The 23141-nt window shown below is 51.0% G+C and overlaps 8 protein-coding genes across 8 annotated transcripts; 4 read left to right on the forward strand and 4 right to left on the reverse strand.

Annotated features, from left to right (window-relative positions):
* Nucleotides 1-158: 158 nt before the first annotated feature.
* V2A60_000629 (uncharacterized protein) lies at nucleotides 159-1997 on the reverse strand (the record flags this gene model as incomplete). Its single annotated transcript, XM_083251998.1, has 9 exons — nucleotides 159-305; nucleotides 360-448; nucleotides 500-535; nucleotides 592-784; nucleotides 845-982; nucleotides 1033-1158; nucleotides 1218-1610; nucleotides 1673-1753; nucleotides 1806-1997. The coding sequence occupies 9 exons, from the start codon at nucleotides 1995-1997 to the stop codon at nucleotides 159-161; spliced, it is 1395 nt and encodes a 464-aa protein (XP_083108124.1).
* A 622-nt stretch (nucleotides 1998-2619) lies between these two features.
* On the forward strand, nucleotides 2620-3992 carry V2A60_000630 (uncharacterized protein; the record flags this gene model as incomplete). The annotated part of the gene is made up of 2 exons (XM_083251999.1): nucleotides 2620-2771; nucleotides 2831-3992. 2 exons carry the CDS (start codon nucleotides 2620-2622, stop codon nucleotides 3990-3992), a joined length of 1314 nt encoding a protein of 437 aa, XP_083108125.1.
* A 208-nt stretch (nucleotides 3993-4200) lies between these two features.
* V2A60_000631 (Zn(II)2Cys6 transcription factor domain-containing protein) lies at nucleotides 4201-6167 on the reverse strand (the record flags this gene model as incomplete). The annotated part of the gene is made up of 2 exons (XM_083252000.1): nucleotides 4201-4626; nucleotides 4680-6167. 2 exons carry the CDS (start codon nucleotides 6165-6167, stop codon nucleotides 4201-4203), a joined length of 1914 nt encoding a protein of 637 aa, XP_083108126.1.
* Nucleotides 6168-8128: 1961 nt separating this feature from the next.
* On the forward strand, nucleotides 8129-10967 carry V2A60_000632 (general substrate transporter; the record flags this gene model as incomplete). The annotated part of the gene is made up of 5 exons (XM_083252001.1): nucleotides 8129-8225; nucleotides 8298-8719; nucleotides 8788-9172; nucleotides 9226-9498; nucleotides 10903-10967. The coding sequence occupies 5 exons, from the start codon at nucleotides 8129-8131 to the stop codon at nucleotides 10965-10967; spliced, it is 1242 nt and encodes a 413-aa protein (XP_083108127.1).
* Nucleotides 10968-12426: 1459 nt separating this feature from the next.
* On the reverse strand, nucleotides 12427-13779 carry V2A60_000633 (uncharacterized protein; the record flags this gene model as incomplete). Its single annotated transcript, XM_083252002.1, has 3 exons — nucleotides 12427-12621; nucleotides 12682-13465; nucleotides 13553-13779. 3 exons carry the CDS (start codon nucleotides 13777-13779, stop codon nucleotides 12427-12429), a joined length of 1206 nt encoding a protein of 401 aa, XP_083108128.1.
* Nucleotides 13780-14012: 233 nt separating this feature from the next.
* On the forward strand, nucleotides 14013-18699 carry V2A60_000634 (uncharacterized protein; the record flags this gene model as incomplete). Its single annotated transcript, XM_083252003.1, has 11 exons — nucleotides 14013-14083; nucleotides 14149-14449; nucleotides 14497-14553; nucleotides 14600-14908; nucleotides 14957-15122; nucleotides 15176-15355; nucleotides 15416-15802; nucleotides 15911-16180; nucleotides 16234-18321; nucleotides 18421-18627; nucleotides 18668-18699. The coding sequence occupies 11 exons, from the start codon at nucleotides 14013-14015 to the stop codon at nucleotides 18697-18699; spliced, it is 4068 nt and encodes a 1355-aa protein (XP_083108129.1).
* A 510-nt stretch (nucleotides 18700-19209) lies between these two features.
* Nucleotides 19210-20227, reverse strand: V2A60_000635 (uncharacterized protein; the record flags this gene model as incomplete). Its single annotated transcript, XM_083252004.1, has 4 exons — nucleotides 19210-19221; nucleotides 19562-20054; nucleotides 20112-20140; nucleotides 20198-20227. 4 exons carry the CDS (start codon nucleotides 20225-20227, stop codon nucleotides 19210-19212), a joined length of 564 nt encoding a protein of 187 aa, XP_083108130.1.
* A 1085-nt stretch (nucleotides 20228-21312) lies between these two features.
* Nucleotides 21313-23123, forward strand: V2A60_000636 (uncharacterized protein; the record flags this gene model as incomplete). The annotated part of the gene is made up of 2 exons (XM_083252005.1): nucleotides 21313-21698; nucleotides 21770-23123. 2 exons carry the CDS (start codon nucleotides 21313-21315, stop codon nucleotides 23121-23123), a joined length of 1740 nt encoding a protein of 579 aa, XP_083108131.1.
* Between the last annotated feature and the right edge of the window lie 18 nt (nucleotides 23124-23141).

The following is a 23141-nucleotide window of genomic DNA, read 5'->3' on the forward strand; positions in this document are numbered from 1 at the left end:
TCCTTATCTGTAAGGTCGTTACAGTCGGCCGACAATCCAGCTGGGGCAGTCTGAGCCACCGACCTCGTCGTCTCTTTCTCAGCATTGGCCCTCCACAGATACAACCTGAGAGTATTAGCTAAGAACCATTAGTAGAAGGTATTTTAAACTGATGAAATTTACAGCATGACAAGTTCGATTGCGATCATGAGCGCCAGAGATACGTAAAAGGCACGAAATCCGGTGGGATATCTCGGTTTCTCCTTTGCAAGAAAAAAGTGCGGGGCCGCGATTTGGCCGATGCTGTAAGACATGAACATCATGACCTGTAATAATGATCAGTATGCCCGGGTGCTTGCCTGCGGTCTAGATAGACTTACAGCTGTGGTGGCTTTCTTCGTGAAACCGCCAATGTTTGAGGCAACAAGACTCATGCACATAATGTACGGAACAGTGTTGACGTATAAAACTATCAAACTGGTTAATGAAGTTGACATGTGGTAGTTCGAGCGTCACTCACTGAACATCGGTCCAAGTGACTGGTGCGCGGGTAGTTCTATCACAAACGACGTCAGTTCTTGGCAATCTGCATATCTCAAAGTTACAACTTACTCTCCACGAGAACGCTTCCAATCAAGACGACAATGTTTGTCAGAATCATTGTCGCGATCCTAACATTGGGAATCGCTTGAGCAATTGCACCAGCAGTGACGACGGAGAACAGCTGAACTGCGTCGCAAGGAAAGGACATAATGACGGCTTGGCGATCGCTGTACCCAAGCCCCGTGATGACGATTTTTCCAAACTATCTGGTATATTAGTAATGATCCCGAACCAAAAGGTAGGCCACTTCGAATGGGCTTACCGCCGTGAGGCCGCCCCCAGGGATGCACTGCAAGAAGCTGTTGGCGCACAGCATCCAAACCTGGGGGTCTAGGAGCGCCTCCTTGACCTGATAGCCTTTGTACTTGCGATTCTCAATACCCGTGTGATTCTCAATAACCTAGATTGTTCAGAAAACTCTCAAAATGTAGTCTGATATGTGATGCTTACTCGAAGAACGGCCACTTCTCTCTCGCGCTCCGTCAAAAACCACGCCGTCATGGGCGAGGTAGGCAGTGCGAAGAACAGAACGACCCCCCATGCAATGGAGATGGGTCCAAAGATGAGAAAGATGAGCTTGAGCATAACATCAGCATAATTTCCCTATGAAAAAGCCATCGGGCTTTGCAACTAACCTGCCACGTCGCGTAGCGGCCGCCATCGAAGCTCCCACCCGAGACAGCATACGTGATGCCATCAGCGACGAACCCGCCAATTCCAGCACCCGCCCACCACGCCGTGGCGCGCATCGGGTGCTCCCTGCGCGTCCAGTACTGGCCCACGAGGATGGTCAGAACGGGCGATATGCACGTCTCAAAGGCGCCGAGGAAGAAGCGGCAGGTGGCCAGTGAGGCAAAGGACGTGGTGGCGGCCTGCGCCGTCGTCGCGACGCCCCAGCCCACAATCATGACGCCGAAATAGCGACCGATGGGCAGCTTCTGCATGAGAAGGGCGCAAGGGTACTGGGCGACGAGGTAGCCAAAGTAAAAGATGGCGCTGGCCCAGCTGTAGTCGGCTCCGCTGAGATGCTGTAGTCGCTGTGTCAGTGGCGGTCACCGACAGCCAGGGAATGATGACAAGTTTCACGAACATCATCTTTCAAAATGCCAAATATTGAGGCTTGGCTAAGTGCAACCTTGTCCATGAAGGATAGAAGATAGGTGATTGTCATCTACTGAGAGTCAGCGACGACGTGCCATGTACAGGGTAGTCTGGGGTTGTACCATGGGGAGTAAGATGAGGTCCAGTTTCCACCTGACACGATTTGCCTCTTGTGCAGAGTATTCGGTAATACCGCCAAGCTGTCCAATGAACTTACTGGCATCATCTTGGTTTTGATCAGAATAATCGAGGCCTTTGACAAAGTCCACTTCATGATGCTCAGCATGGTGCGCAGGTTGATCTTTGACAGCCATAATGTGATGTAGCCGAAACAGGAGAAATGTGCAACAAAATGGTGGTATCCAACTCAAATTCACAGCCCTTCCACGGACTTTATACTTTACATATTGCAACACTTGCAATTATACTCTAACTGGTGTACCCCAACGGTTTACCCCAGGTCTCTCCGCAGTCGGGGCTGGGGTGCTTCGCGGGGGTGGGCCATATTGGCACGGCCGTCGCCAATACTGCCTATTCGGGGCTCATTGCCGACGACAGGCACCATCATTCGCCCTATTCACCGTCGCCCAGTGGCTTTGGTGACTGAGCTTTGCTCTATTTGGTCTTTTTGCCGGCGCCCTCTTTTCGAATCCCACCATGAAACGGGTCTGCCGCGTTCACGAACAAGTTCCTGGCCCTTGTAGTGCCCCAAAGTGGTTGGTCGGCGGGCCACCGGGCGGGGCCGGATGACTTGAAGTTGTTCGTAAGTACTGATAATGCATCATCGCCAATATTTCCGCATTGGAGTCTTTTGTGGTCCATACCTTGTCGAGCCGACACTATTTGAACCGTGCTGAGGACGCCCTCTGCCGAGTGTTCACGGCACTGAGCAAGACACTTACAGAAGGAATCCAAGTCACTCTCCTGTAGCTCAACATGACAGCCACTAAGATTCCGAGCCCCTATTACCAGCACGTCGTCGCTGCTGGTCTACCCTATGAACGTGGCTTGGCTCACGGCCGACAGGCGGCGCAGAAGGTTCGCGACAATGTTGCGTACTACAAGACACCAGGCAAGCTAGCCAAATTGTGAGTCAGATGCGTGTAGAAGCCTTGGTTGCTAAAGTATCCAGCTGATGCCGAATCAGGGAAACTATGGAAAAGATTATCAGGGAGATTTACATTCCAAACATCAAAGCCCATTATCCGGCTGGACTCGAGGAGATGCGTGGCATTGCAGATGGAGCGGAGGTTTCATTAGAAGACATCGTGCTATTGAATGCGCGCTATGATCTCGCTCGACTGAACGAGGAGGAGGAAAAAGCTCCCGTGACCAATGGTGTTGAGGGTGTTAATGGTATCAGCCTGGAAAAAGACGACATCGCCAACGAGTGCACCAGCGCCATCTTCTTCGAAGAGGCTACCGCCTCTGGTGACGTTCTCAACGCCCAGAATTGGGACATGTCTGCGCGTCTTTGGCTTGATGATGCCATTATCTACTTGGAGGTCCACCCAGACGTATCGGAAGCCAAACCCTCCCTCTTTCTCGTCACTGAGGCGGGCCAATTGGGCCGCTCCGGCATCAATTCGCTGGGCATGGGTGTCACGGCCAATTCGCTAATGTCCACGGAGGACTACTGCCCGAATGTGTCGGATCCCAAGCCTGTCATGCCCATCTCGATGCTGCGGCGCATGGTCCTCGAATCAGCCCATTTCGCAGAGGCCACAACGGCCATCTACAACTTCCCCCGGCATGTCTCCAACAACCTTACCGTCGCGACTGCCGATGGGTTCGGCATGTGCTTCGAGATCACGCCGACTCGAGAGTACAAGGTGTACAGCAACCTTGACGACCACTACCTCATCCACTCCAATCACTTCACAGACGTCTCGTTCCAGGCTCGAACTGACACCAAGTGCCGGTATCCTGGCGGGAGCAGCTGGTTTCGCCGACAACGACTGGAGCAGAACATTCGGCCGTACAAAAATGGCCTCGTGACAGTCGAGCAGTTGCAAAGGGCATTCTCCGATCACCTGAGCTTTCCAGAATCCTTGTGCTGTCACCCTGATCGCTCGCCAGACGCCGTCATCGGTCAGCTGCCTGGATATCCGTTCCGCACCGGCTCAGCGACGGTCGCTTCCGTCACGTACAACCTGACACGGCGAAGCATCACGGTCTGCAAGGGTCCTCCCTGCCAAGGCACGTTCCAAACGTTCCAGTTGAGCGGGCCGTTCTCGATGAAGGGCCTGGGATCCAAATCTGGGAAGCTTGCTGCAGTAGAAGACATCAACCGCCCCGAGACACCGTAAGGTATGATGGGGCCAGTACTGTAATCAAAAGAGATTTGTGGTGGGCAACCCATAGAAGTTCCGAATAAACTTGAAAATATTCATGAATCAGAGGCGCCTGACGTGCCTCCACCAGTGTTCTCAAATACATAGTGCTGCATTGCTGTCGATAATGGCCTGAAATTATGTGACCTTAGTCGCTGCTACTACCTCCATCGCTTTACTTCGTTCACCGAGCTAGGGGTGCTCTGATGCTAGTCTTTTCTTGCAGTGACATGACGCACCGCAATTCGTCAGCTGCCAATTTCATGTGCTCGCCCCACGATGTGAAATCTTTGAAGTAATCGAGTATCCAATCCTGGTAGATGCTGTCAGTGGTCTCGATACCCGCAATGTACAGTGGCAGTGGCCAAATGGTCGAACGAGGAGAACATAGGTAATCGGCCTGGCGGAGAAGCCTTGCAATCCTCAAAATATCGGCGACAGCGGCATGGCATTCAGAATCTGTGCGAGAAGCTGTTTCCGTTACACGTTTGAACATTATTACCGTGCTTGCTCGGAGAGCACGAACGGAGAGGGTGTGGAACGTGATGCTGTCGATGCTGTCGTCGCTCGAGGGCAAAGTCTTGCTGGACGGCACGGCCAGTTCGCACTCCTATACATTGTCAGTGTGATGGGATACTAATTTAGAGAATTCTGAAATCATACCGCCTGCAATCTGCGCAGGTGGGCATACAGTGCCTCGACCTTGGCATCGCGCAGTTCTTTCAGCAGCGCAGGGTCTCCGTCTTGGCGAGCTGCCTGGCCCCTATCCCATAACGCAAACCTTCTCATCCTGGCCAGATGACACATCAATTCGTCAAACTGGACACGGCATCGATCTTTCCGCAAGTCCTCCTCGTCCTCCTCTTTTGGCAAATTGTCAGGAAACATTTCGCTCAACACCGACTTCTGCGTGCGTGCTCGTCGCAGTGCGGATAGTGCCTTGGTCTCTTCAAGTAGAGTCATGAAATCTTGTTGGCCGTCTGTGCATGCATACCTTTCACCGCCGAGGTAGAAAAAGCGCAGCTCCAGGAAGCCAAGCCATATCACAATGCGGGACTCTACCGGCCCAGGGAGCGTGCGATCGGCCCAATGGTGCTGAAAAACCAATTTTGCCTCGGCAATGCGGTTTATAAATGAAGTATAGCTCCCCATGGCAAGGTCGTGCTGGCACAGGAAAAAAGTTGCAGAGAGGTATGACGATAGTTGCTCTGATGTGTTTATTCTTCTCCGTAACTCAGGGGTGGGTTGTACCATAAGATCTGTCACCAAGACTGCGATTGCATTTGAGGCAGCCTTGTAGTACTCTTCGCGAGACGAAGTCAACCTGTCAACAGCGAATCGGCCAAGGTAGGCGTATACCCATCCGATGATAGCGTGGCAGAGCGGCGAATCTGGAACGGCTTGAGCAGAACGCGTGAGGTAGTGGAAGCATGTGTAGATAGACCGCTTAGTTGACATGAGCTCCGGCACGCGGGACAGAGTTTGGCTGGTCGTCGGATCCAAAGGTGGTCCGGTAATGGTGCCGGACGTTGCCTGCCCCGCTGAGTCGCGAGAGGGTGCCGCTGATACGTTGCCAGTGGCGTCCTGAAGAAATGTTTCACCGCAAGAGATGACTCGTCCTGCATCATATGGGCCAGGTATGCAAGGCCTCTGGACAGTCCAGTCAGCATCATCAAAAGTATCGATGTTTCCTGGTGTGCTGAAGTCCACCGGTATCATTTCGTCGGTCAGGTCTGAGAAGATGAAGCCCAGCAGACCAAAGGGATCATTGTCCAATGTACTCTCTTTGTTCGTATCTCTGGCTGCCATGACACTCTGCGCAGCTCCTTCACCAGGTTCTCCTGCACCGGCACCTAGCTCGTGTCCGAGAACTGTCGCGGTTGTGGTTCTACTCGTACGGCGACTCGGCCCTGCAATTGGCTCCTCTACGGCATTGCTCCGCCTTGCATCCTCTTGGGTAAACTGTCCATCATTTCTCAGATTTGTAGACTCCCATGTCTTGAAATTCTGGTCAAAAGACGAATTGCACGATAACTTGAGGCGGCGGCACGGATCACACGGCGTGACTTGGGAGGTACATTTGACCTTGCGGCGTCGACAGGTGAGACAGCCCGTCACGGAGCGGCTGGATCGCGGCCGATGTTTAGGCATGATGGCTTGAAGAGGCAACTCTGGTCGCCATAGGCGCAATGTTGCTCAATGTTTGGGAGGTGATGACCAGTTAGTTAGCGGAGGGCGCTCTGCTCCGCTGTTTATTAGCAGAACAAACTGGGGATAACAGCGAGTTATCAGTTAAAAAAGGGAAGTAACCAAAATAGGGCCATCGAAATACGCCGCTTTAACTTTGCCAGGGTCAAGTCAGAAGTGCCCCTATGGTCCACTGACAAAGCCACTATATCAGCCACCAGGGTTAGGGTTCAAGTATTGACAGCTAAAGCAGCAGCAGTAGGCTGATTTCCTTTTCAGGGAAACCTGTTGAGCGACTGTACTCAAGTTGGTGTTGGATTAAGAATTAATTTTCGGCAGTGCAGAAGACAGTGCTTTCAGTTAGCTTTCAAGATGCACGCATAGTAGCTGTGTATATACTACCAAGACTTTGAGAGATGAATGTATTTTGTATTGGCATGAATGATTGACTGTACCAGTCTCTTGGCTTGCAGAGTCTGCAGAGAGCACTTACTGATCTTAGTAGATTACAAGAGGGAACTGTACAAATCATATCATCCGATAACAGGGGGTTATGGCACCGTTGAAACAAACAACCATGGCCACGTCGTAAAAATAAACCTCTAAATCGGTACTGTGGGGAAGCAAGCTGACATGGGATTGGCAGCGACTATATATCTTCAAGAGTCGCGGGATTTTCAACGAGCCGCTGTCTATTGGTTTCTACAGACGTGACTGTGCTTTCTGGTACTCGTAACATCACTCACGAGTCTTCATGAGCGAAGACTTGGGTCGGCCAACTAGGAATCTTGGTATAAAAGTAGCCCATGTCAAGAACAGCGTATTGAGATGAACATTGCGTCGTGGTTCTTACCGCAGAATATCATCGCCATCGCCATTCCTTGGCACAATTTAGTTTGCTTAGGCTGCCGCGCCGGCAGTGGTTTTACTGCCCGACGCTGTCCGGTGGCGTCCCGGTGGCGCCCTGGGCAATCAGCAGTGCCATGATAACAAAAAAACAGCACAATGTGCGTCAGGCTCTCTCTAGTTACACGTCTTATGCAGGAAGCTCTTGGAGATGCGAATCCGGCACGACTGCCTACGCTATGCTTTGAGCTGGAGAACTTTTTAGGTTGCAGGTACCGTTGGCATTAGTAGCTCTAGGTTCCTGTTGCGTTGAAGATGTATACAGTGGGAGAGTGTGGCTCAAATGGTAACATCGTGCCTGCGGCCATAGAAACATGTAATTGAAGACAGGCCTCGTCTCGCAGACGTTAGCGTACTGATACTAGTTACTTAATCAACATGTTAAGTGGAAGGCTCATATTTAGCGAGTATGCGGGGGTGGCAGTGCAGCCGGGGAACATTGATAGATCAAGACCACCCCCGCCCCGGACGGGCATCGGCTGGCGGCCTCTTTTACTCTCACATGGCTGGATCAACCTCCGCACATGAGCAAGTGCGCATCTCTTGCTGATGAGCTTTCGACTACCACTCTGACTCCCTGGTCGAGACTGTTTTCCACGCCAATGAAAAGGCAGTGCTGGCCAGCCCGCCGCCTACGAGCCCACTACTCGCCAGGTTGGCTAAAATTAGCCCATCAGAGGTCGTCTGTTTCTCAATGCCGATACAACTCTAATTACAACCTTAAATTCGGCAGGGCGCTGGTGGTGACTGCTCTGTGCAACACACCGTCTCGGTCATCATCCGTCAATAGTCCCTCGCTATATCAGTTCATCACTCCCCGGCTGCGTTAGCCATGTAGTAAAACCCTGAGTTTTCCAAATGACTCCTCGTATCAGTAAGACTTGCATAGCGCCCCAAGGTACGGATACGAATACTCCGTAACACCCTTGTGTCAAGTCTGCTGTCAAGGGTATAATTATCAGCATCCAACGAGCGCCGAGCGGCAGAGCCGCATCCCCATTAAATCGACTGCTTTCAGGATGGGTCTTCATGCTGGAGGGAACAACGATCCCGATGAGGTCCGTAACTGGCGGATCCACCTCATTGCCGTGATTGCCTCAATGTCTGCCATTGCAAGTAAGAGATTCGCACAAGCGGTGTCGAAGGGAAGGAACACTTGCTTCGTTTGCTAATAAATGAGCATTGAAGTGGGATACGATACCTCCGTCATTGGAGGTACAATGGCACTAGACTCATTCAGACGAGACTTTGGTCTGCTTGGAAAGACTGGCAAAGAACGCGACACTCTCCAAGGAAACATAGTCTCCACCTTTCAAGCTGGCTGCTTCTTCGGCTCATTACTTACTTTCCCCCTTGCTGAGAAATATGGGCGCAAGAAGACTGTATTTTTAGCGGCTGCTGTATTTATCGTTGGCGGTAGTCTCATGACCGCAGCTCAAGGTATCCTAGCTCTGTTGATTACCGGCCGTGCTGTCGCAGGATTAGGCATCGGCGCCGCTTCCCTCATCGTGCCCGTCTACATTGCCGAAGTCTCGCCACCCTCCATCCGAGGCAGACTCATTGGCATATTTGAGATTGCTTCACAGGGTGGTGGTATGCTGGGCTTCTGGGTGGGTAACGGGGCCTACGACAGGGCCATGGATAAGCTGCATATGCCATACAACTAACGGGATGTCAGATTAATTATGCGTCCAACCGTACGATCAACAATGCAAATGACGCGCAATGGATCGTGCCTCTAGGGTTGCAACTTGTACCTGGCGCATTGCTCTGCGTCGGCATGTTGTTCTGTCCGGAGTCTCCCAGGTGGCTGGCTCGCCAAGATCGATGGGAGGAGGCCGAAGGGGTCCTTGCTGATCTCCGCGGCCTTGCAGGCAATACCGAATACGTCCGTGATGAATTATCTGAAATTCGCCAGCAGATTGAGGAGCGCACTGCCAACCGCATGACCTTCCGAGAAAGTCTCAAGCGCTTGCTGCAGCGTGGGGTACGTAACCGAATCTGCATCGGGTTGCTCCTTATGGCTTGCCAGAATCTGACTGGCGTGAATATCATTACATACTGTTCGTTCCACGCCTTCAATCCGGCATCCCTTCTCTCGCTCACCACTTTCTAGACTCTCCTCGTATCTTCGAAACACTTGGGATCCAGGGCACCGAAACAAAGCTTTTTGCGACTGGATTCTACGGCATTGCCAAAACCGTTGGAATGGTCATCTTTTCAGTGTGGCTCGTGGAGAGGCTTGGACGTAGGAAGGGTCTCATCTGGGGCGCCTTTGTGGGATCGTTCCCCATGTGGTACATTGGCGGATACGTGATGAAGGCCGACCCTGCCGACAATGCGGCTGCCGGAAACGTTGATCGAAATGGATGGGGATATCTTGCTATGGGTATAGTTCACACTCTCCAGGGACGCGTCTCGAGTCATGGAGCTAACGTTTCTAGTGTGTGTCTATCTCTACGGATTGATCTACTGCGCGACGTGGCAAGGCATTACTTGGGTCTATTGTTCTGAAATTTTTCCAATCGGTATGTATTTCTTCTAGCATGAAAGGAAAAAAAAGGGTTTCTCTAAGAATGTCGAAATAGATATTCGTATGCTTTGCACAGCTATCACGACTGCGGATCAATGGTTCTGGAGCTTCTTGGTGTCGCGAACTACTCCGTACATGATAACCTCGCTAGGATACGGTACCTACTTGCTTTTCGGTGCGCTCATGGTACTTATGGGCTTCTGGGCCTTTTTCTTCGTCCCAGAGACAAAGGGACGCTCCCTCGAAGACATGGACAGACTGTTTAGTACTAATACTTGCTCTCTGGTTTGGCAGTCACTTGTGCAGCGACGCAAGCTGGACCGGATTCTAGAGGAGAGAATACAAAACCGGTCTGTTTATGATGGGAAAGAGGGCGTCAGGAGACACTGTGAAGAATGACGAATCAGAGAATGTGATAGGAGACAAAATTAGCAATGATTCGGATAGGTTTAGTAATTTGTGATTATTGTTATTATTGTTGCTGTAGTTGTTGTTGCTGTAGTTGTTGTTGCTGTAGTTGTTGTTGCCGTTGCTGTAATGCCTGTGTCGCTGTCCCCGGTAACGGATACGGCCTCCCGAACAGGTCGTCTCGGCGCTTCGGCATGAAAGATTCTAAACCAATGAGTTCCACCAGCCCTGACCCTAGGCTTGTGATAATATACGATAGAACTCCAAAGATGCCTTCTTTGTTTCATTGGTGTCTCCACATCGTAACCCCCAGACCGGAAAGCTGGCCAAGCTGGATGGCCAGAGTGCCACATATCCCACACAGCAGAGCATGCCTGCGGCTCTACTTGAAATAACAACGGATTGATTTGATAGGTAAACTGCGTAGAACTGTATTGCGCAAATACACAACGTTGGCGTCGTTATTACCTACCAGACTGCCTGAAATACTCACGTAGCTGAGGACCCGTCTTCTTACCAGCACTGTTAAAGTAAATATCCCATTCATTAGGAATATACTTTGGTGCCTGCTCGTATTCGCCCCCGTTTAGGAACTCGCACCAAACATCAAACCATTTATCCCTCTCAAAAATTGCGTACGCATCCGTTGTGCGGCCATGAATAATTTCGTGGATAAGCTCGTACCAGTATCCGCCTCGGTCATGGGAGTATTCCACCATTAAATGAGGGATGAAGGCTGGTCCGACCTCAAGTAGGTCCCAATATTCGTCGCCAGCGCAACACACGCCCCTGCTGAGGAGCAATTTGAACTCTGCACAATGCTCTTTCCATGCCTTAACAAGCTCTTCATAGACCTTGTTACGTTGGAAACTGAGCTCAACAATCTGATTCGCATATCGCTGGAGGACCCCTTTTGAAATGAGGTCATTATCTGGAATCCTGCGGTGCTCGGGGTCGTTTACTAAAGCGTTGACTGAGCTGGGTGAGTGACGTGGTCGTACCCAGAATAAGAATAAGAGACTTACATAGAAATACTCCGTATGAGTTATAATCAACGTCTGTTGTGAGCTTGAAAACTAAGAAGGCAAGGATTTTTGGACCCTGCTTCTTGAGAGTCTTGAACTCGTTCGTTCGCGTACAGTCACCAGGGCTGCCAAACAACCAGAGTTAGCGCGTACAATGGAAAGAAGAAGAGAACTGTACCTTGCCGATGTTGGCAGCGAACGGCAAACAACTTGAAATGCTGCCCACTTTGACTCAAAATCTGCTACAGCCTCGGGGAATGCCCTTTGAACAGTATGATAGACGTTCTCGGCCGCCTCGATGGCCTCCCTGTTTGGCAAGGCGATTTGGTCGTCTGTTTGCATCACTATCTTTGTTCGAAGTTCCGCTGAGTGCGTGTATGATATCAAATCGAACAGAGTTACGAGAGAAATGATGTAGAGATGAAGGCGATATGATACGGATGGAAGCAAGTCGTTGATGGAGGTGTGTGAATCCCAGGTTGGAGGAGGGCGAACAACTACAGCAATTTCTTCCGCCACGTCCCAGTGGGGCTCCACACTAAAGCCCGGTATTCCAGGTCGTTGATAGCTTGCAGCTTCTGATTACAGACGCGAGTGCACTGTCAAACTTTACAGTTGTGTCTCTTCAAAATGGCGGGCGCAGCTAGCGATTTTGGATGCTGTGGACTGGGGTAATTTCTAAATTTCAGTTCCTCTTTCTTGTTTTGGGCCTAGGCCATGATTCCTCCTACGCGTAATTCTCTTAGTAGATAGGCGTGGGACATATGGCCGCGGCAAGAAAGAGGACAGGAATGGACTGGAATGTCCATCTAGACATTATCAAAACGCTGCTAACGGCGGGAGCTAACGTCTATGGCTCCGCCGCTAGATCTAGAAGGCAGACAGCGCCTTTCTCCAATTAGCCATCATATTTTAGCCAGCAACCGTCTCACATTCAATTTTTTACCCGCCCAGTCGTGTCTAAAATATCTCACATCACCTTTCAAACTTTGCCCGATACTACTTTTCCATCCGGTGCTCCCTTCAGCAGCTCCGTCACCTCTTCCACGAAATGCGCCTTGTGCTGCTACTCGCTCCGAACCAAATCTGTCAAGCACCCCAGCACGATGCCAAACATGTCAATAAACTTGTCAGCGTTGCGGACATGATAGGCGTCCGTCTGCACTGCCAGCTTGACATCCTGCAGGGCCAGCTGCTCGAGATGCGTTTTCACCCGCGCCGGCTGGTACTAGATGCCCGACTCGTGCATCTGCATCGACTCCGACTCCGAGTCTGGTGCATCAAAGATTTTTCATGACACATTTTGTGCCTAGATCCTTTGACGTTCATTTCATCGTCCGTGTTGTTCCCTTCAAGTCACGATAAGCCCGACGCCGCCTTTGAGCTTGTGCGATGCTAGGTGGCTGTCAGAGCCTCCCGGGATCGTGGCTGTATGATAGTTGAAAAGGTAAAAGTGCAACATGCCACTCCCACTGCCAAATTTGAGTAAATCGAAGAATATGTGATTGTGATACGTTTCCAACGCATTGAACACATCAACCCCGTTCTGCATGGCGCCACAATTGTCAGTGTTGTTGTAGGCATGCCGGAGAAGCATCATACTTACAGATTTTGCAAAGATGAGAGCATCACCGATGATGAGCCCAAGTCTCTCTTGAAGATCTGATTGTTGACGACCGAATCCCATTTCCGAGGCGTAATAATTAAGGTAGGCGACTTTTATCGACTTGTGTTTCGGATTCTTCAGTGTCAGAGTCTCTACGACAAAGAAAGACACAAAATCTGTAATGGCGAGCGTTTTTGGATCTTGAACAACATATGTCCAGATGATCTCTTCGGAGGGCGAGTTTGCAGTCCCAATCAACCAATGCTGCACCTCTTCTGGTGTGGGTGCTAGGGCAAGATCAAAACGCTCAAGATACCGGCAAAGGAGATCATATACTTGTGGTAAATCTTCCACCGTCATAAGGCGTATCCCCTCGACACTGGGTTGTTCTGAGAGGGCATATTTCTCTATCTCGGTATCCTTGGTGGAGCCAGTAGGTACATAGGTAAAGCCAACTTCATATAATTTCAGCCAGTTGATTGACCGATGGAAATAGGAAGTTGTGGCGACAGGCTTAGGAAGAATGGTTGCAGAGGTGTAGACGGCCTGGTGCACACCGGCTTGATAGCATCTCCTCGTCAGCTCCTGAACTAGTACGGGGGTGAGGCGTCGGCGTCTCAAAGAGGCGTGGATGCAGAGGTAGTCGACAATGGAGACGCGAAGTTCTTTTTTTCTCACGGTGATGGTTGCAGGGATGCCACATATGCAGGCAACCAGCTTTTTCGATGCCGAAGAACGAATGCCCAGATGCCATTCTTTGATCCACCCTGGAGGTTGCCAGGCGCTATGGGTTCATGGTAAGCAGAAAGATGCGGGCTAAATGAAGGGAGCATACTATTTTAGAAAGTTCTTGGAATAGCGGAAGCGAAACTCGTTATCCGAGTCCTCGACATAGTGTTCTTCTAGGAAATGAAACACCTCGTCTAGGTGAGACTCAATGTCCAAGTCCAGCGTCGCCCATTCGTATCCTGGGAGCAACTTCTCTGGTTCTGGCGGGATGTCTTCTGGGTTAATTTCACGTATAGGGCCGTCGGATGCTTCAAAAGCACTGTTGAACTGTGTCACAGGCTGCGCTTTCCAGAACTTATAGGAAGCCATTCTGGTATCAAACGAGTCGTGAGATGGAAATGTGTGGTTGGAACCTCTAGCTTCCAAGGCTTCCTGAAGCGGGGTTGGACTACGTCGGGCCGTCCCGGAATCTGACTAACCACCTCAACAGCCATTCAGCCGCACCTATTGAGTATCCATGTGTCGCCCTGCCTGGTTAATTTAATCCCTAGCCCTTCAATCTCCATCATAATCTCCTATCCGTTACGTGCTCTCACTTCACCATGAACACCCCATCAACCATCGTTGGGGAGGGCCTGTCTGTTGTGGCAGCTCCTCCGGGAGCAACATCAGAGTATGATATCCGTGGCCAAAATGCAAGGCGTACCCGACGCGCTCAGATGGCTAATCTCAGAATAGCATCGTATTTGTACACGGCCTGCAGGGGCATCCCGAGAAGACGTGGACATGCCATGATTTGTCACAAGCCCCGAAGCGGCCCTGGCTTTCTTGGCGCAAAAAGGATAAGGCAGAGCTACGAAGAGGCATCTTTTGGCCCTCCGACCTACTATCCAGGGAAGATAAGCTACAAAATGCTAGGATTCTAACATATGGTTATGACTCAGTCGTTGCAAACTTCTTTGGTTCTCAGAGCCAGCAGAACATTACCAGACATGGGAACAACTTGATGGTAGCACTTCAACAGGAGAGAAAAGAAGAGGTAAGAAAGTGATACTATTTCTAAACATAAGACTGACCTTACTGAAGCCTGACCGGCCCCTCATTTTCGTGGCACACAGTCTGGGAGGAATCTTGGTCAAGATAGTAAGTCAGGCGGGATGAAACAACGGACACAATTAATTTGATCTAGGCGCTCCTCGACTCAAAAAATTCCCTGCAACCCAAGTTTGTACCAATAGTCGAATCGACCAAGGGCATAGTTTTCCTCGGAACTCCACATTCTGGCAGCCACCTCGCCTCTTGGGGTCTGCTGGCCACCAACTTGGCTAAACTTGCTTTACAAGGTCCTAACCAGAAGGTCTTGCGCGCATTGGTTCCAAATAACGAACTTCTTGAGAGAATATCTAAACAGTTCTGCCAGTTATTGGACCAGAGCGACTTCTCAGTGCATTCCTTCTACGAAACCCTGCCCATGTCCATATACGGAATCGACGGCACGGTTGGTTGTAGCTCCCGTCAAGCGAATGGTAGCTGATAAGTGCAATAGGTTGTTCCATATGAGTCAGCGACTCTGAAACACGTCAAACGAGAGATCGAAGTGGCCATCCGCGCCGATCATCGTGGGGTCTGCAAGTTTGGTGTAGCCAACGACGCTGGATACAGAGCGGTACTCGGTGCCATCACGGATTATCTCGAGACCTCGTCGGACAAAGGTATGGGCACTCTTTGGTCCGAAAGATTGTGCAGCTGACCGACAGTGCCGAAGCTCAGCGCTCCGAGGTCTGCAAAACGCACGATGTTCATCCAAATCATATATACTCACGAGACGACACTGCGTCCTTGGCCACGGACCCTCGCAACATGGCTGCATCGCCGTACGGCAGTTTACTCTCTGAGAACCATAGCTTTGCTACAACAGCAGTATTCATACCCCAGTACAGCAATGGTGAGTTGAGATTGATCAACCCACGTGAATATAACCTCTTGTAACTCACATAACCTGGAGCGTCGCCCGTTACTACCGACCCTGACCAGTTAATGCACTACTTGTCGGGCATTGGGTTATCCGAAGGCAAGCTCAAGGCATATGGGCACTTGCAGTCTTTATTTAAGGAGGAAAAGCCTTCGGTAAAGCATGAATGGTTCTTTGACAGCCCAGATTTCATCGAATGGGATGAAGGCAGCGTGACAAGAATCCTCGAACTCGGCGGCCAAAGCAGACAAGAAAATCTGACCATCTTTCTTGAACTCTTGAGATTTCTACATGACCAAAGAGAAGCAAAAGTGATCTACTTCTCGCCATCATTTCGCGAAGACGAGCAGAGTGGACGACTGAAACCACTCGAACACAGCCATCGCCTCCTCAGAACTCTCGTATCTCAGCTTGCTGAGGGTAATGTGTCTCTGCTGTTGGACCTTGTGGGGCATGAAGCAATGCAGGAAGAAATAAGGGAAGCGACAAGGAAACAGCATTTGCCACGAGCTAACAACACCCTAAAAGGCCTTTTTCGATTGCTATATCACCTTCTGATAGGACAGTCCCGGGAGCGTCGAGTCTATGTTTTGATTGATTCCCTGGAAGTTTTGGGCCATGAGATGGGCGGGTTTATAGCTGAACTGCTTTCGTTACAGGACAAGCTGCGGAAGCCCAAGTCGGCCGACGAATTCGAGCCCATTGTCAAGATTTTCATTAGTACCCTTCCTCAAACTAGGCCTAAGGGGATGCAGACGGGGCAGATCATTTACATCGACAAGAACAAGGAAATGCAGGGTGTGTGCCAAACCGGGATCGTGAATCATATGGACATACTAACACCTCATCAGACTGCCTCCAGACGCTTAATTCAGCGGATTTTGATGCACGACCCGGGACAGTTCACGACCCAGACCCGAGTACCTACGAGTGGCTAGAGCAAGATGAAAGTTATAGAGAATGGGAATCTTCTGATGTCTCCAGCCTTCTACTCATTGTGGGGAAGCCTGGAAGTGGCAAGTCAACTCTAGCAAAGAGGATCGTCAACGCAATCAAGAGCTCAAGTGACTCTGAAAACTCACTGGTCGCTTACTTCTTCTACTCTTACCGCGGCGGCCAGAAAGAAACAAGTCACACCATTATGATGCAGTCAATCCTTTACCAGCTGCTAAGCGAAGAGCCCGATTTCTTCCCAGCTTTCCGTCAGGCGTATCGTGATCGGCGACGATCCGACGGCAACGCCTTTTCTTGGGATTTAAAAGACCTTGTTGGTATTTTTAGCGCCTTATCAAACGTGAAGCGAGACGGAAAAATATTCGTCATTCTGGATGCCATGGACGAGTCAGACAACAAGGATCTACCTGTGATTCTGCGCAGCATGAAATCAGTCTGCTCCCCCCAATCTCTGGGGCTTTTCAAGGGTGTCATGACGACTCGGCCGTTGCCCAGAAAGGCGATTGACTTGGACCTGCAGACACTCACCGAGCAGTCGCTGATCATGGAGGATAAAAATGAATCAGATATCAGCAAAGTCGTAGACCGACAGATTGAGGCGATTTTGGAGGCTGGCAAGAGCAGCGAGGGTGAATTCGACTCCGCCGTCCTCGATGACATCAAGAGTTACATCAAGAAGCATGCAGAGGGTGTCTTTCTGTGGGTGGACCTCATCCTCAGAGAGTTCAAGAGCCTTTCAGATGAGGGCTTCAGCAAGTTTCAGCTTCGTGAGCTCAAGACCATGTTGCCGCCCAAGTTAAACGACGTCTACCAGCAGATCACTGTGCGACTTGCAAAAAATAAACCGAAGGACATCGAACAAGGCCGAAAGCTGCTGCAGCTGGCTTCCTTTTCGTTGGAGCGGCTGAGACTGGAAGAGATCAGAGATGCCAGCATCATTCCTTCTTACCTCGAAAAAGACCAATTCGACCCGGACCTCCAGATTTCGGACCTTCGAGTGATGAGGTTCGATCGTCGCGTCAAGGCGGTCTGCGGTGATCTGCTCGAGAACAGAAATCCTTTTGTACAGCTGATTCATGAAAGTGTGAGAGACTTTCTGCTAAGGGAGGATCAGAGCGCGGCCCCGTTTCATATGTCTGTGGAGCAAGGTAAAAACGTTGTCGCGTCAGTATTCACGCGATATCTTGCGTGGTCTCTTTCCACGCAAGTTCTCGTCGCCGCAGGGATAAAGAGGGACAACATCGCAGAATGGGAACAAGATGATTACAAGAGGTTGCTTGAACTACTGGAAGACCGCCCTTTGCTCAACTACGTTATTTCTTCATTGCCCCGACACATCGAATCAACAACTGACAAACGAGTCAAAGACGAGTTCAGCTTCCTTCTCAAAGACCTTGGTCAGTCTCAGCTAGCTCGATACCTGTTGCTGGATTCCACGTTTTCATCCCTCCTTGCCCTCGACACAGATGACAAGGTTGAAGATGCTTCCAATTTTCGTTTCAAGATATTGGTTTTAGCGGCCAAGCTTGGTTGCGTCAAGGCTATCAGACAACTTGCAACAGTCAATACGCCCATGGAGCCTGCGGAGGATGAGACTGAGACCGACCCACTCCACGCAGCCATAGCAAGTGGCCAAGATGAGACTGTTGAACTGCTTCTCAGCCTTCATGCAAACCCTTTTTTCAAAGACCGGCTCGGCGAGATGTCTGTGCACAAGGCTGTCACACACAACCAGTTTAGGATTTTGAAGACTCTCCTTGATAATGACGTGTATTCGGACGCGTCTAGTCTGACCTACGAAACGCCTCTTCACCTGGCCGCCGCTCGGGGTTATGACGACATGGTGGAGCTGCTGTTGGACCACGAAGCCGTTGTCGACTTTGAGGATCAATATGATGCGACACCACTCCACAAGGCTGTCCAGAATAACCATCTCTTGGTTGCCAGGATATTGTTGGATCACGAAGCCGACGTCGATGCTGATGGTACGTATCAGAAAAGAGAACCCTGGTCAGAGCCCGAACGCATAGCCGTGACATCTTCGCTGCATGTGACATTGGGAATATTTCTAACACTTTGGTTAGCCAAGTATACTGGAACGCCATTGCATATTGCAGTCGACAACAAATCCATCGAAATGGCCGAATTACTGCTCGAGTACCATGCAGACGTCGATGAGGCTGGCGAGTACGGGGCTACACCCCTCCACAGTGCCGCGTCAGAAGGCCAGGCAGACATGATATCGCTACTCAAAGAACACGGGGCCAGCGTTGTCGAGAAAGATCGCTATGGTTTAACAGCATGGGACTGGGCTAATACTAACGGGCACAGTCACGTTTTGGACTTACTTCATGCTGAGGTAACCGACAAAGAGACTTCCCAAGAGCAGCCTAAATCGAGTGAGATTAACAAGCCTTTCTATTTCTCGGTAGCTACCCAAAGGGGTGACTGCCAAGAATACGGCTGCCACGAAGAAGATGAAGGGTCAACTAGTGATGAATATGCCGTACAATAGTCATTTATTAATGGAAATAAAAAGTTGTAAGAATAATTTAACAAGCTCCATTTTGAGGCTGCTGCCAAGGCAATCGCAGAACTGTTGAGACATTGGCTGCGATGAACATGGGCAAGGAACTTGTATGGTGTGCGGATTTTCTCATTATGCGGGCGTTGACACCATAAGGCGTATCGCCAGAAGAGCAAACGGCAGAGTGGACTTACTCAGTATCAATCTCTCTACGACGGAAAAATAAATGAGAATACCAGTCATTTTATTTCATCTTCTTTGTTGTTCTGGCGTCTTCTTTGGCTGTTACCTTGTCTGTGTATAGCTACTAATACCGATATTGTATTAGCACCACCAGATTGCATTTTTATGGGGGTTTCTACATTATGATTGCGGATGTTAGTAGATCCTTCCCATCATGTCCTCAATTTCCTATAACCGCTAGCGCCAAGGGCTATTCTCATGGTCACCCGTTTCGCCTCGATTGTTTGCATGGCCCTCGTCTGCGTCGTTTTCAGAAATGTTTTCCGTATCATCGCATGCGCGGGGAAGTAGGGGGGTCCTTGCTGCATCCCGATAAGCAATGCGACTTGGTGCGGCTGCACTGGGGGATGGTGAATGGTATTCCTCAAGTAGGAGATATGCAATCTGTGTGAAAGCCAGGTATGAGCGCGTTCATGATGATAGTTCATAGAGTGCGATATCCCGTAATTACGTACCTGAACAAGTGCACTCATCAGCACGATGCCAAACTCGACTCCAGCCGCTTGACCCATTGCCGTTCGAAGTGGCCGATTACATGCTAGTGATCTGCCGTACATTTCCTCACACGTGCGCGCTGTCTGGTGGCTCGGAAAGGGCCAGGCTCGGTCGCGGACCGTGTTGAATCCGCAGCAATTGTATGCGTCCTGGATGCGACGGATCGACTCCCCATCGTGCCGGCTGAATAGGCGTTGCCAGACGGTCGAGAGTAAACAGTCCCGTGCATCCGAGGCTGGAATGTAGGAGAAGAAGAGCGTGGCCAGCACAATGGTGATGATGGCCTGCGCAACACGTAAACCTTGGCCAAGCATCTTGTGCGGGCGGGCTACGGCAACCAGGCGAGCGGAGACGACGGCGTTGACGACGGCGAAAACAAGGAATGCAATGGTGCTGGCGGTCAACCCTGGGGATATCGGCAGCGACAAGTTGGTAGCGGTGACATGCCGGAAGCTTTGGAGATAATTAGCAGAACCCTTGGCGAGGGTGTGGCGGGCCAGTGGCACTCACATAGCTACACCGAGGAGGAGGAGCATCACCTAGATTCCAGATTAACAAGTCTGCAACATGTTGGATGCGAAGGTGATTGCCAATACCAAGTTGTAGATGACGAGTAATTTAAGCATGTTCAAGACAGTTGCAGTGGTTGTATTTTGATGGCGGTCAGCAATGACGATTATTGCTCAACTTTAAGGACTTCATTCGCGACATCTTGTGGGCGGGAGAGCAAACGGCACAGCGCCGCACAGCACCACGTGACAAATTCCTAGCGATTTCGTCATGATTTACGTCGCGTCGATCAAGGCCAGCACTTGTGCCAACTTGTAGTATTTATTCGGCCATTTCGCACTGCCAGCTCATCAGCCGGGCTCTGAACCACAAAAGGCTTCGTTATGCCTGCGCGCTTCTGTTCGCCGGTCGATGGTAGTGAGCATGTAGTTTTTGTCGACTGGAGATGCTGCGAGAATTCAGCGGCCAGTCTAATTGCTATGATACTATTACAGACAGGAGATGAAGTTCTGTTGCCCGTATTATTTACTTCTCTGCTGCGGTTACTCTTTTGTCTAGGGGCTGGATTTACCGGATTGGGACTCTGTACGGTCGACGGTGTATTACGGTGGATCTGTAACGGTGGATCTGTTATGGTGGATTTGTTAGGGTGGATTCATTGCCGTGGATTTATTACGGTGAATTTGTTATGGTGGATTTGTTACGGTGGATTTGTTACGGTGAATTTGCTACAGTGAAACGGACTTACGGACCACTTTTACTCCTCTGGCAACTCTGGCGATTAATTACGTCCGAGTCAGTCAGTATCCATGTATTTGGGTTTCCGCGTGTTGCATGTCACCAGCCAGTCAATATTGCCAAAAATAATATCGCCACACTACTATTAATCATGTTTTCGAAAAGTATGATTACGCCCACGCCTAGGAAAGAGCATTCTATAACAGACATTCGTATAGCCGTATTATTGTTTATTCCTAGTTGCGTGGCATGGATTATGTAAGGGGTCATGGGTGGCTCGGAACGCGATGCTAGGTCCGCGCCACCTCGGGCTCACGCTTCGCCCTGCTCTCGAGACAAAACATAGACTCGCCATGTGAGCCTGCTGATTACGCGCATCGAAATTTGTCCCGTCGCGGCTCACATCCAGAATCAAAATCTATTCCGGGCGAGACTGTTTTGCCTTGCTCAAAAGCCGCCCACCATGGCGCTCTCAGTCTCACGTTACTTGCCCTTCTCGCCCTCCACCACACCCTTACAAGCCGCGACCTATCTGCTCGGCATCTCGCTGTTCAGCATCTCTTTTCTCGTCTTCCTCAACAGCTCCATTTCCTTTGTCATTACCGATCTCATCGGCAAGAAGCACGGCGTCGGCAACATTGTCGGCACGCTGGGCTTCGCCGACGAACTCGTCGCCCTCGTCGCCTGTCCGGCATGGGGCCTTGTTTCGGATCGGCTCGGTGTTCGTTGGGTGGCCACCATCGGATACACCATCATCGCGGCTGCCCTCGCCCTCTTCGTCCAGGCCAAAAATGTTTATCCTCAGCTACTACTTGCGCGCATACTCTTCGCCGTCGGCGCGTCGGCCTCGTACGTTACTTTTCTGCCCCTGCCCGCCCCCTCGCAGTGCCCACCCCTCCCTATTAACCGTTCCATTATAGCGCCACTATGGTGACGGCTATTCTGCCTTCGCTAACGAGTGATGCCGGCTTTGTCAAGAACAACAAGCCAGCTGCGCCAAGGATCGCGCGTAATCCCCGTCACAGCGCCGTCTTCTCGGTGGAGTCTGAGGCCACCATCACACCCGAGAGGTATTCACGCAGCATCTCCCGGGAGCGAGACGGCTCTGCCCCTGCAGCACCCACCGAAGCCAGAAAGCCATCGGTCTTGGCTGGCTTCGTCGGCTTGTTCACTGGCTGTGGCGCCTTGCTCGCTCTAGTTTTGTTCTTGCCGTTGCCTGTCAGGTTCGGCGGCATCGACGGAGTTACGCCGGGGCAGGCCGTATCGTATAGCTTCTACGTCGTGTCGGGTGTGTCGCTTTTGGTGGCTTTCTTCGTCTTTATTGGATTACGCAATTTGCACGGCGAGGATGGCAAAGGCTGGCGCGTGCTTCTCGGCCGCAAGAGCTGGTACCAGACGCAGCTGCAGAATGAAGCTGACGAACATGGACAGAAAGTGGTACCATACATCAGTTTACTCAGAGACTCGGTGCTTCTAGCTTTCACGGACTCTAGGATCAGCCTCGGCTACATTGGCGGCTTTGTCGCTCGAGCCTCGACGGTAGCCATTTCGCTGTTCATCCCGCTCTACGTCAACACCTACTTTATCAGCAACGGGTACTGCACGGGATCGCCGCACGACTCTTCGCCGGAGCTCAAAAAGGAGTGCCGATCCGCCTACATTCTCTCGTCCATCCTCACAGGCGTCGCACAGCTGATGGGCCTCATCTGTGCCCCTGTCTTTGGTTACGTATCTAGTCGCAAGACTCGCGTCAACTTTCCCATTGTGATTGCAACGGTATTTGGCATCGTCGGATACCTCATTTTGCCGCAGCTCAAAAGCCCCGAGATTAAGAATGTAGACGGCCGTGGCGGCACGCCTGCTGTATTCCTCGTCGTCACACTGATTGGCATCAGCCAGATTGGCAGCATCGTATGCAGCCTAGGCGTTCTCGGCCAAGGCGTTCTCGCTGTCGACCTGCAGCGGACTTCATTGCGTGACGAGGCGGGCCCCTCGCTCGCTCCTGACGAAGATGAGTCCCTCGATGATCATGCGCCTCGGATCCGTATTGCGGCCGACGAGGCGGCCGGCTCGCGAGTGCGTCTCAAGGGCTCAATTGCGGGTGTTTACTCACTGTGCGGCGGCGCCGCCATCCTGCTGCTGACGAAACTGGGCGGCTTCCTATTTGATAGGGTGAATACTGGAGCGCCGTTCTATATGATGGCCGGCTTCAATGCGGTGCTGCTCATTGCTAGCTTGTGGGTGGATGCTGCGCGAGCTTTTTCCCGTATTTGACAAGCATTCGGAGAGTGA

The sequence above is a fragment of the Cordyceps javanica genome, chromosome 1 (genome assembly GCF_051103115.1).
Source record: "Cordyceps javanica chromosome 1, complete sequence".
Taxonomy (NCBI): domain Eukaryota; kingdom Fungi; phylum Ascomycota; class Sordariomycetes; order Hypocreales; family Cordycipitaceae; genus Cordyceps; species Cordyceps javanica.